We start from the raw sequence: 12,666 nt of genomic DNA, 5'->3' as shown, positions 1-12,666 counted from the left end.
CTCATACTCCAGAGGGAATGGACCCAATTACCACTTCATTGTGTTATCAAATACATGGAGAGAGTAAACACTACTACAGCATTATATCTGACACATGTGTACATGTTAATGTGTTGTATGCTGATTTGATACGTTCTCAGGAAAGTGGAAACTATGTTAAAGAAATAGGAATACTTGCTAGCAATATTAATGGAGGATGCAATAAAATTGCAGTAAAAGCAAAACCTTGTGTAGTAACTGTTGATGGTGTTGCTCTGAATGGATCTTATAATCAAGATGGGGTAATAGTTGCCAGTACTGAAAAGAAAACCTATGAAGTCAGAGTTCCTAACTGTAAAGCCACTGAAGGAGATGATTTAAGATTTAGATTAACATGTGTTAAAGTAAATAATAGAGGGGTTGTTCGTGTTGATGTAATTCGAAATGGTGGACTACGACCTGGTGCACATGGGCTATTGGGTAAGTGCATAGTACGTAAGTATGTACCTGTTACTGATAGAACATATGATGGAATTTTGAGAAGGGTTTCTGGTATTAGAATTGTAACCTCTCATAAAAGTCTTACTGTTGCAAGAAGAATATCTGAGGTATTTTGGGTGCATATTGATTAAGTTAAATCACTTCTTCCTGTCTGATTCACATAAGCTTGTGGATGTATGTGTTTGTGGTGTAAATGCATGCGAGCATGTGTGTGTGTGCGCGCATGTGCATTTGTGCATGTGTGCAGTATGACTTGGTTCCTGTTGCAGGTCAGTTTTGGAACATCCCAGTAGACATACTTGAGTATAATGGAAATTACAGTAAACCAGTCAACTCTACCTATTTAGTCACAGTCGATCATCCTGATCATAGCTCTCCTCCTCGATCATTTATAGCTGAACTACACCCAGCCACTTGGGACAGGAAGAGGATACAGTGCTTGTTTGCTGGTAATGCTCAAGGTGGATCCATCAATGAAGTTGATGTACCAAACGATCATGTGATTGAGGGTATTTATAGTGACTATGAAGTTTCTGGCCTCTTTGAAACTGATTTCCAATATAATAAGTTTGAAGATGACAAGTGTGCTTGAACTACAGTAGTATACCTAAGAATCTTTGAACATTGTTTTTCTCTAGCTGCTTTTGGAACTTTTGGAACTATTTTAGAGCAAAAAATTATGTACTTGAAGTAGTATGTACAGTTCATATCATCATTTTATATGCTATTGTAGTTTTTTACCTGATTGTTGTGTGGCTGTTTATGCATGTATTAGTTATACAGTGAGTACAATAGTACAGTAACTGAAGGTTATAATGTAACACAATAATTCTTTCTACCCAATGGGCAGGCTTTAGCTACTGCTACTATTGTAATATTGGCAATCCAAATTTGGCAGGGTCTGTATGTTGCTAAATTTGGGTCAAACATGTTGCCAAATTTGGGTCAAACATGTTGCCATTATTGAAAACAAACTATTTCCATAAATTGCAACTTTTAGGGGTATTGCCAAGGTTTAACTCTTAAATTGCCACTTTTGCAACTTAAGAACCCCTACATAGCCACATTTTTGGCACCCAATGGCTACTTCAAATGCTGCCAAGAAGGCAACTCTTTCCTTCACTACATTCACCTTAAGTAGAGTGGCATGACACATAATAACTTCAGATTTTCTGAAGCTGGCAACAATTTTTATGCCAATGACAGCACTGACGAACATTGTGTTTATATTGAAAATGCAAACTGATAAGTCATGAGTGGTGAACTCATAGGCAACCCAACTACCATCTTATTAGACAATGGCATTTGATATTTTGTAAAGTATGCAGGGTTTTTATTCTGGTAAGAGACCTGTAGCTACACATGTATCTTACTAGCTAAGACACCTATCCATGAATTTTGACAATCAGATTGCATACTTTGTGAACAACTAAGACATGCATTGCTACGATTCTTCAGTGGAAACCCTCAGGAATGATGTAATAATTACCGAGGTAAAGCCTTGGTGATTACATGTTTCTGAGGGGAATTTTATCCACATACTGAAATATCCTAGCTATGCATGTCTTACCTATACTGGGACTATGTGGTCATCTCTTTATACTGGACTGAGTGCAATTATACTGTGACCATCAGGAGTGTAACTTGGCTCATAACAGAGTTGGGAAGGCTCTACTTGAGTGGAATTAATCTTATAGTCTATAGTTGAAGCTACAGCAGTGCTGGCTGCTTTAAGCTTTTGCTATTCAGTAACTACCAACTATCTAGCTTATATACATCATTCAATAAACTAATATATATTAATAATCAGTAGACAGGCATATCTACTGCAATTATAATTGTGATACTATCCCACATGACATTTGTAGCCATTATCCATACTGCTCCCAGATCTCAACTCTCACACATTACACGTGAGACACACACTCAGATTGTTGTCTCGTACATGGTTTTCCATCTCACCCACTGCAATTCCTGGTTCTCACATAATTTAATTTCACTTCAGATCTCTTAACAAAGCACTAACAGTGCTCTCAATGGCTAACAATGGGAGAAGTATAACTGAAAATAGCCAAAGAAAGTAGCAATTTTTGCAATTTTTACAGGAATTTTCTATCAAGAGGAGATAGACCCCACACATAAGTAAGCAAATGACACTCATTTTAACCTCAGGTCTCACTCCAAATGCACTTACAGGTTGAGGTCTCTCACTGCTCCCCAACCTTCTACTGTTGTACATGTTGAAAGTATCATGATCAGTGATCCTTTCAAGTCTCTTATGATTAAATAAAGATTCCATAAAATAAATACATATTTTTTTAAAACCCAACACAATGTTTGGAAACTATTATTACCTACGTATACACCAACTAGCTATAGCCTAAAAACAGTACACCCCTAACTGAAGGCTCTCAATCTCAGGGGCGTAGGCAGGATTTCCAAAAGGGGGGTTCTGCCATAAGTATAGAATTTCGTAGGTGTGCACATGTAAACACGTGTACACGTGTAAACATGTGTATTCTTATAAATTCATTCGCAATAGCGAGTAGAGGTACTTGAATTCCTCTGCCTGAAGACCTGTAGCTACCCATTTCAGTGGATTTGTGTAAGTTAATTCAGTTCTAGTTAACCAGTATCACGATTTAAAAAACTTAACTCTGAAAAGGGGGTTCGTCCGAACCCTTTGAACCCCCCCTGGCTATGCCCTTGAATCTAATGTACAGCTGTAGTTGGTTTATCAAAACTGACTACTGATCTAAGCACGAATTCATAAACTGTACATATGTCTAGTTTCTGTACTGCTTGTAATTATTTCATTCAACTCTCTGTAGAACCATGGTAGGGTTGTCCAGGGGCAGATCTAGGATTTTTTGAAAGGGGGGGGCTAAGCTGGACAGGGACATAGGTAACTAGCCAGACATTAGAAGATACCAAGCCTTCTCACAAGGCCCTAATGGTAAGATTCATGTAGCATCCATGGTCAAAATTAGCTATTTGGAATAATGATTACATTAGTGTGGTTTTCATGCTAGCCTAGGCTGGGGTCTGGGGGCATGCCCTTCAGGTCCTTACTATACAGTACTATCATACTGTATGATACTAGTGCACTTAATTATTAAACTGATCAGTACATGCATGTAGCATGAAGTCTAGGACAGTGTGTAAATCATCAATGTGGTAATCATTACATAGAGTTGATTGTTCCCTTGTTGCAGTGAGGATTATAGAAAAGATTTGCCAGATGGCGGACACTTTGTGGGAGCTAAGATGTATAGCTCCGTGGATGATACATTGAATGGAGAGAATGAGCAAGATGATTAGAAGATAAAACCTGAGTGCTACCAGTGTGCAGGGCCAGGGGTTGGGGCAACTGGAGCAATCTTTCCCTGCCCTGCCCTGTTTGTGGCCTCAGTAAAAATGTATTTGGCATTTTTTCTATTGGGAAGTTGAACCCTTAACTCTATGTGGCCATTTAATTAATAGGACCCCAGCCATGTTAGTATGTCTCACACATAGTGTAGATGTATTTTATGACCTCAATTAGACCACTACAATAGTGACCATGTCAAGTAGCTAGGCTAACATAGCTAAGGTGTACTTCATGACCCCACTAATAAGACCACCTCATTATAGTGACCATGTCAAGTAGGTCCCAAACATAGCTAAGGTGTACTTCATGACCTCATTAATAAGACCACCTCATTATAGCAACTTAACCATGTCAAGTAGGTCCCAAACATAGCAAAGGTGTACTTCATGACCTCAAGTCAAGTAGGTGCACCTCAAAAGAGAAAACTGTACTTGTCAGAAAACAGAACTAGTTGTTTATACCTTCCAGAATAGCTCAGATCACCAGTCATCAGCACCACGTGTACCAACCTTCAGTAGCAGCCACAGTACAACACATAGCACGAAGAAATGGTAAACTCAAGGGTTAACTCCTCCATTACTCCTGAATCCATTAGAATCGCTTTATCAATAAAATGTCACTCGCATTACTGGTATTACAATTATTTACAATGTTTTTTGATGGTACATCAAAGGTCTGTGAGCAACCTGTGCTCACAGCCAGAAATGTACAGCTATATACATTAATTAACTACATTACAGTTACTTATTATTAATGCACCTGTGGGGCGTGTCACGCCCCACCTACCCCAGGTTGGGCAGCAGGTGGGGATTTGTAGGGGATTCATCACTCAAACTCGTCCCCAGGGTAGGGGCATTTGCAACACAAATAGCCATACTTGGCCACATTGTTAGTAATTCCAGGGATAAATAGTAGGGGATTTGTAACTCGAAGCCGTCCCCAGGGTTGGGGAATTTGTCACCTAGCATTTGCAAATTCCCACCAATCCCCCCGCCTGGGGTAGGTGGGGCTTGACATTGATAGGTGCATAAATTTACTTAACTGTGTAGAGTAACTATGTACTTAATACTAATTGCAGATCAGTGTCAATAATTAAAATTAGTAGTTGTCTTGAGCATCGGTGGCGGACATAAGAGATGAAATGAACAGGATTGATCAGAGTTGAAGTTAACCATAAAATTGTCCCCGAATAGGTTGACATAAGATGGTGAGGATAAGTTTATAACAGGTAGATGATTATAATCGTCACGTGATATTACTTTTTGTTTCCGGTATTACATAACTTTGTGGTTGCCCTCCTCATACTGATGTTTTAGAATTAGTACAGCAAAGAGCTCCCCATTGGCCTTCCAAAGGTACGTGGATCGTATTGTTGGAGCAAATCTTCTGATGTCTGCTTTCAAGAGTTAACCTGGCCAGCCATTTGTTATCTTTAAAAAAAATGCCGTAATTATTATTATTATCAAATTGTTTAAAGGGATACACAAAAGGCATGTGCCTGTACAAGGTGATACCCTTACATACAATCTTTACAGTTACAAAAATACAATTACAAAAACAGAACAACATACACAATACAAGTACAGAATTAAACAATCACATTAAAATAAACTGTTTCAATCTAGATCTGAAATGTTTAACCTGGCTTCGGGCCAAAATATCCTCAGGAATAGTGTTCCACAAGAATGCCATGGATACAAAAAACAATAATGGAAAGCATTGATAGTAGAAGAAAACACTTTTAAAGTTAGGGAGTGCGACCTTGTACACAGTGTATTGATCTAGTAATCACTAAAGTTTATCCCAGTATGCCCCTTCCAAATATCATACAAAATTGACAGTGACAAGAATTGCCATCTAGACTGTAGGGATGGCCATTGCAATTCACTAATACAGTCATCCATGATTTGGACCACTGATGTGATTGTGGATTCCAGGTGCTACAGATCCAGCGTGCTACTCTGATTCAATCAATTTAATGTTAGAAGAAGTAAAGGGAGACCAAACAGGACAGGCATATTCAAGATGGGGTCTCACAAGGCACTTGTAAACAATGTTCTTAGCTGAAAATGAAGCACCAAACATAATACGACGAAGATGATTGAGACAAACTGTAGGCTTGTGCACACAATATTTGTAATGGTCGGACGAGTTCAATTTTGAAGTCACAAAAACACCAAGATACTTCACTTTCTGAACCCAGCTTATCAAATGAGATCCAATATAGTCTAGTAATTAAAATGTAAAGGACAGCGCTTGTTGGTACTACTATATACATACATATATGGTAGTGTAGGTGGACACCTTGTACAGGCTTTGCCTTTTGTGTATGCCTTCCTTTTGGTAAAATTGATGATGATAATAATTTTTATTTATTTATTTATTTATTTATTTAAAACTTTATGGTGTAAACACACCAAAGGCCTGAAGGTAACTTGCACCAACAGCCTTGTACATTACCCTATGTTACTTATTTACATATTTATTTACATACATACATGCATACGTACAGTTGCTAAGGAGAGTTTAGATTGAAGGTGGGTGGCTGTAACTGATAAATTCTTGAGAAAGAAGTTAAGTAACATGTACAGTTGCTCTTATCGTCAAAGTTAATAACTTAATGATCATTGATAGTAATAGGAGTCATTACATATGATTCTGTGCTGCTGGATCTTTCAATTGTGCCAAAGAGACTCATAATAATAGTGAGTCGGCGGCCAAGAAAGTCTTCATGACAGTCAGCAACTCGATACCTTTTCAGTAGTCTAGAGTTCCTATCCTCTATTGCTCTATTCTGCCTGTTGCTTCATCCAACATTTTTGTGGAACACCATACCTCATGCCATTCTGCACATTGAAAAGTTACCCTTATTCCGTTCAGCCCTCCCTCGTTTTCTTTTCTGAATTTTATGTTGTGCCCTATGTAAAATCTGGTGAAAGCTTTAGCTATTAGGTAATTTGTTTCTATTAAATGCCCACGTGATCAAGCGCTCCTGGCTAAATATTTCTGGCAGCTATAACTCCTGGTGGCTATTGAGGTAAGATGACTTATGTCGTATTCAATTCTAGGGTTCTCGTCGGACAGAGCTATCTGCAATCTCGCGTGGTCAGACCATCGGGTAGGGGGAATTAAGTACCTAATGGTGGGGAGTGCAGTCAAGTCATGCGCAGACTAAGGGCGTATTCATTCACTGGACTGGACTACTGGACTCAAAAGTTCTGTTTTATTTTTTATAACCACGCAACAAAATTCAAGCTTTCTGTTCGGAACCGCCTCTCATTTTGCTGTCCCATGTCCATTTAGACTTTCATTTACCGGGGCACAGATTTTTTTTTTCGTTCAAAAGGGACCTGCTGGTGGAGCAGTTTACCATCTTTTATCTTTATGCAGCCAAATAGTTAAGAAGTGCATGTATGTATGTTTGTTTTGAGTGTAGGCGAGCACCTTTGCCTTTTGTGTATGCCTTCCTTTTTGTCAAAATAATAATGAAAATGGCAGATTTATTAATTAAATTTTAGTCTGGTTTGTAATATGTGTTGCTAACTGTTTGCTGTGTTTATTGTCTTTGTAGTATCTCTATGTATGTTTGTTGTACTTTATGTTCTCGATTGTATTAATCATGTACTATGTCATGATGCCCCTCTGGTAGGGAAGAGCGGCTTTGTCCAACTGTTTAGAGGAAATAAACAATCTAATAGTATAGCACATGTCCAGTGAGATGACCCCACATGATGCTTTGTGTTACCTAGAATGATGTTACCTGCCCAGGTATATACATAGCAGTCTGCATTTATGCACTTTAAAACTGTAATTAGTGCACACCATCTCATAAATAATTGAGGGGTCTGCAGAGAAATCTCATTTAGCATATTTGAAATCTTCAAATTTTAATCTGAAATCTTGAAAAATTGTTGTAAAATTCTGTATATTTTACGTATACTTTCATATATTCAGCATTACATGTGCTATGCCTTACATATGTCCAAAACTCTCATATGGCTTCTAGAAATTTTGAAACCTGAAATCTTTACTTACAAGTTTCCATAAATTTCTGGATATGCTAGGTGTCTCGTGATCTAATCATTCTGGATACCACGATTTTTTTTGTTCTGAAATCTTTAAAACTTGCCATAAAATCTTTTGAACTATGAAAAGTCGAAGATTTGAGATCTCGTACAGGGTTTTTACAAGTTGTGGAGCCCTTGTGCCTACATGTGTGTTGGTTGAATATTCAGTGCATAATTATGAATGCAATTCTCTCTTGCTAACCATTAATGTTTGTTATACTATTCAACATATTCAATTCTTGCTGTAAAATAGAATGTGCAAGACAAGATGTTGAGAAGCCTGAGTGTATATAAACATTCAAAGTGATGGTTATTTGGGTAATCAAGTACCGATGTGAGCCTAACAGTCCAGTCCATTAGTCTACTGTAGTGAATGGATACACCTGACTATAAGCTAACTGTACTTTGGACTGATAGATTGAGAGCTCCAGTTACATGTGAATGTAGCCCTGTTGTAACCTACATGTATGTCACTGTCTAGTGTTCGGTCATCTGTTTAAAGTTCATTGTTTGTAATATTTATGTGTATTGGAAATCGTGACTTGTTTGTAACTGATGTATGTGTCATATGCTGTATGCAATTAACTATGCGTGCATGTGTTTACCACATTTTGTGGATTCATAAACTGTTTGAATAGTTAGGTGTCTTTGCTTAGCACCACCTTCAGTGGTGACTAACCAACACTCCAAGAAACAACACAGTGGGTTAAAACTAGGGCTGTGTGATAATGAAAAAAACTATATCTCGATAAGTTTCGATAACAAAACCCTTTTTATCATGATAAACTATATTATCTCGATAATAAAATTTTGTCATAGTTTACTTATACATTATACAAGCACAGTTTTGTAAAATAATTAATTGTTTGAGGCTAGTATATCTTGCCCTTTTCAGTATTACCACAGCTGATTATGATCTTACTCACAAGAGTACCATCTGCTACTTTTAATATACGTAATCTATGGAAGTTTACTATTATCAAGAGTATACTTGCTATTATCTTGAGATATCAATAAGCCAGTACTGTATATTGTTTACATGCACTGTTAGCTACGGTTTTGCAATCTTTGCCACAAATTTATGTGATGTGTATTATTTGAATACCTCAACTCATAGACCTACGATAAACATCAAGATTCATGGTAATGATCAGGCGGCCAAGGAAAGGGCATGCAACTACCGTGTGTTATTTACACAAATGAATAACTCTAATAGAAGGCAGTCAATCAATCAGCCAGTATAAAATTGCACTAAGGGGTCGTCCACAATTTTCAACCTTTTTGCAAGCGTACAATTCATATGCTAGGGGGTGTAGCATGACCAGAAAGTTCATGAACATAATATGAATGCTTTTAAGTACAGTGGAAACTCGATCATCCGAATGTCAATGCCAATTATCTTGGAAATATCTGAACACTAGCTTGACTGTTCTATTAGAGTATTTGTGAACAAGTTTTGTTCTATTAAAATAAATAATTGACAAAGGTCTATATATCAATGAAAGCTGCTTGAATTTATGTATCTTTGATTACATGAACCATCTTTCTCCCATATTATTGACTCTCCATTCTAGTGAAAGTTTTTAGTAAGTGATAAAGTTCTTTTTGCTGAAACATTAATAGAAATGTTTTCACTATAAGGCCTAACTCATCTAGAAGTGGCTTATATTCTAATAATAACATTGTGATTTGTATGGTGTTGCATGATAAGGGGTGTTAGAGGGGCATTGGACACAACTGATTGTGATGTATTACGTATTGCCCAACTCATAGTGTGCGAAATCCCTGGGTATAAGCTGATTGTGTAATTGTTTCTTTGATATGACACTAATATGTAATTTTACAGGGAGAATATGGCAATTGCCACACCCAGTGCAAGAGGTGGATATGAAAACAAGTTTGTCAAAGCTCCACCAGATGCCCTTGTCTGTAAACTATGCATTCATCCCTGCCGGGATCCTTACCTGACTGGTTGTTGCGGACATAACTTTTGCAAATCTTGCCTGGACAGTGCGAGGAGGGCTGCTACCAATTGTCCATTTTGTCGAAACGAAGAGTTCACCACTTTTCCAAACAAGTTAAGTGATCGAGAAATTAGAAGTCTTTATGTGATATGTACTAACAAAGAGAGAGGTTGTGAGTGGCAGGGTGAACTGAATAACATCAACAATCACCTTGGAAACAGTGATGGTTGTCAGTTTGAGGATGTAAAGTGTTCCAATGAGTGTGGAAAGATGTTACAACGATGATATCTGACCAGTCATGTTGAGACTAATTGTCCACATCGTAAGGTTGACTGTCAGTACTGCCACATTACAGGAGAATATCAGTTTATTGAGGGAGAACACAAGGAGCAGTGTCCCAAGCTTCCCCTACTCTGTCCCAACAAGTGTGAGGTAGGGAGTGTTCCTCGTGAAGTCATGGAAGCACACAGGAAGGAGTGTCCTCTTGAGATGGTCCAGTGTGAGTATCACAATGTGGGGTGTGAGGAGAGGATGATGCTTAAGAGGAAGAAGGAACATGAACAGGAGAACATGAAGGAGCACCTGTCATTGACTAAACGTAGACTGACTGACACTCATCAAAAGCTGTCTGATACCCAATCACAACTTGCTAGTGCATTAGAACAGATCAACACACTAATGGTAGTATTACACCAGACAACAGGACACACTAGCCACACCAGTGGTGCAGTATCAGTGGCTAAATGGTGGACCAAGTTAACTGCAATGTCTGTGGCGATCAAAGAAGGTGACCAACCGTGTCCAGTAATTGCAAATATGACTGAATTTAGTGCAAAGAAGACAGGCCTAGTTGAATGGTACAGCGATTCTTTCTACTCTCATGAAAAAGGATATAAGATGTGCCTGCGTATTGATGCTGAAGCACTTGTTAAGGGTCCTTACCTATCAGTGTACCTGTACCTCATGAAGGGTCCAGATGATGATGAGCTAACATGGCCACTGAGGGGAAAGTTTAAAGTAAAACTGTTGAACCAGATCGGTGACTGTGAGCATTATTCAATAGCAATAGCTTATGATAGTCATACCAAAAGTCACAATGCTTGCAGAGTCATTGATGGTGATAGAGCTGAAGGTTGGTGATATTCAAAGTATATTTCCCATGAATACCTCTATAAAATCACTCCAACACGTCAGTATCTCAAAGATGATTGTGTCTTCTTCCAGATTAGCAAACTGTAGAGTTACATTTTGGAGCAACAATGAACAGGTTATATAGCTCTAGGACCGCTTTCAAAGTTGAATACAATGTATTATTTACATGGATGCAGCGGGCCAGTGTTGTGGCAAACCCAAAATCATGTGATCTCTTAAAAGAGTGTTATAATGTGGTTGTAGTATTGTGCAAGCAGTCTTAGGTATAGAAGCAGAAGAGAGAAAATGGAGCTCCATTATATATGTCATTTTAAAATTAATGGGCTAAACTCCTGCACCTCATTGGAGAAATAATAGAGCTTGCATTCTATTAGTGCAGTCACTTATTCGCTAAGCAGCTGAAATATATATATTTCATTTTTTAACCTGCCTGGAAAAAGTCATAATAGTGCATGGCAATATTGTATGTAAGTGCTATCATTTACTTCTCTCTAATGCAAGACTTGAAGGTATTTGGGATTATAATAGCTTGGTAGCTATCCATAGTAATTGTACAATTAATCTAACATAAAGAAGTACAGATTTCTGTAGGTGATGTCACACCAAAAAAAGGAAGATACAAATATAGCTTGAACTATTGGGAGCTAGTGTAGATTCTGGTTATAAATTGACTTACTCTAATCAAACAATAATTGTGTACATGCATTTTTATAAGGATGCAAGTAAACTTTTTCAATATTGTAAACCATACATAGCTACCAGCTATACACTCTGGGAAGTATAGGAAGTGGGTCTATAGCAACTAGTTATAGCAAGAGTCCATAATATAGTAGTTAGTGATTTCATATTTTTAAACACAATCACTTATTGTTATTGTATTCTACAAATGGCATTCCCAACGTTTTGTGAGCTTTAAACTAGGCTGGATAATAGTATGAAACTATCAGGGTATCAGGAGTTTTGTTATTGGTATCACTTATTGTTAGCAATTAAAAATTGCATGCATACACATAGATGGGATGGACAGCTTTTAAATTAGCTAATATTATCCCAGGGAGCTGAAACTATCATAGCTCCAGTACACAATGTACAATTTATATTAGATACATGGAAACTTAATGTAACATGCATGCACAACGTATTACTGCATAAACTCTTATATATAATTTCAAGCATGTTAATTGAAGGTTTTAAGCAACAGTCAGAATTCTGTAACTATACCAAGTGCAATGGAACTAGAGTTTTCATCCTGCATATAATTAGGTAACTATAAAAGAGAAGCTATCAAACACTTTCATGGTCACATATAATCGGTAGATAATTTACACCAGACGGCCAACACTATTATATTGTAATTAAATATATACTATAGCTGTGTGGAAGATTTAAAAATATATACCAGGGCGTAGGGAGAGGGTTTCAAATGGTTTGAGGAAATCCCCCTTTGCCAACACCTAAAACATCATTTAGCTTGTCAGCACATACTTTAATTTATCATTTCCTCAACATGATTATGACTTTTTGTACACCTTTTGTTTCTGGTTTTACAGCTATAAGTAGCAGCAAATTAGCAATCACTGGCAGCAGTAACACAAGAAACAGCTTGCAACAAGCTATAAGTAGCTTCTGCAGC

At 37.6% G+C, this 12,666-nt stretch overlaps 2 protein-coding genes across 4 annotated transcripts; both read left to right on the top strand.

The window, feature by feature from the left end:
* On the top strand, positions 1–1,225 carry LOC136255901 (uncharacterized). Its single transcript, XM_066048800.1, has 2 exons — positions 1–459; positions 750–1,225. The coding sequence occupies exons 1-2, from the start codon at positions 18–20 to the stop codon at positions 1,070–1,072; spliced, it is 765 nt and encodes a 254-aa protein (XP_065904872.1). The 5' UTR covers positions 1–17; the 3' UTR covers positions 1,073–1,225.
* Positions 1,226–5,186: 3,961 nt separating this feature from the next.
* LOC136256678 (TNF receptor-associated factor 2-like) lies at positions 5,187–11,819 on the top strand. 3 transcript variants are annotated; one of them, XM_066049657.1, is made up of 2 exons: positions 5,187–5,205; positions 9,764–11,819. In XM_066049657.1, the coding sequence occupies exon 2, from the start codon at positions 10,338–10,340 to the stop codon at positions 11,019–11,021; it is 684 nt and encodes a 227-aa protein (XP_065905729.1). In that variant the 5' UTR covers positions 5,187–5,205; positions 9,764–10,337; the 3' UTR covers positions 11,022–11,819. The 3 variants fall into 3 exon arrangements, with proteins under 3 accessions (XP_065905729.1, XP_065905726.1, XP_065905727.1); XM_066049654.1 differs by lacking the exon at positions 5,187–5,205 and adding an exon at positions 6,810–6,887; XM_066049655.1 differs by lacking the exon at positions 5,187–5,205 and adding an exon at positions 6,900–8,382.
* Positions 11,820–12,666: the final 847 nt, after the last annotated feature.

Source organism: Dysidea avara, chromosome 5 (assembly GCF_963678975.1).
Source record: "Dysidea avara chromosome 5, odDysAvar1.4, whole genome shotgun sequence".
Lineage (NCBI taxonomy): Eukaryota > Metazoa > Porifera > Demospongiae > Dictyoceratida > Dysideidae > Dysidea > Dysidea avara.
Note: the sequence above shows the minus strand (reverse complement) of the source record. Positions and strands in the feature narration are given on the sequence as shown.

Excerpts from the sequence above, each read along its gene's own strand:
- LOC136256678 (XM_066049657.1), top strand. The coding sequence starts at position 10,338 with ATGGAAGCACACAGGAAGGAGTGTCCTCTTGAGATGGTCCAGTGTGAG.
- LOC136255901 (XM_066048800.1), top strand. The coding sequence starts at position 18 with ATGGACCCAATTACCACTTCATTGTGTTATCAAATACATGGAGAGAGT. Across the intron at positions 460-749 it reads TGGTGCACATGGGCTATTGG|GTCAGTTTTGGAACATCCCA; the intron begins GTAAGTGCATAG and ends TTCCTGTTGCAG.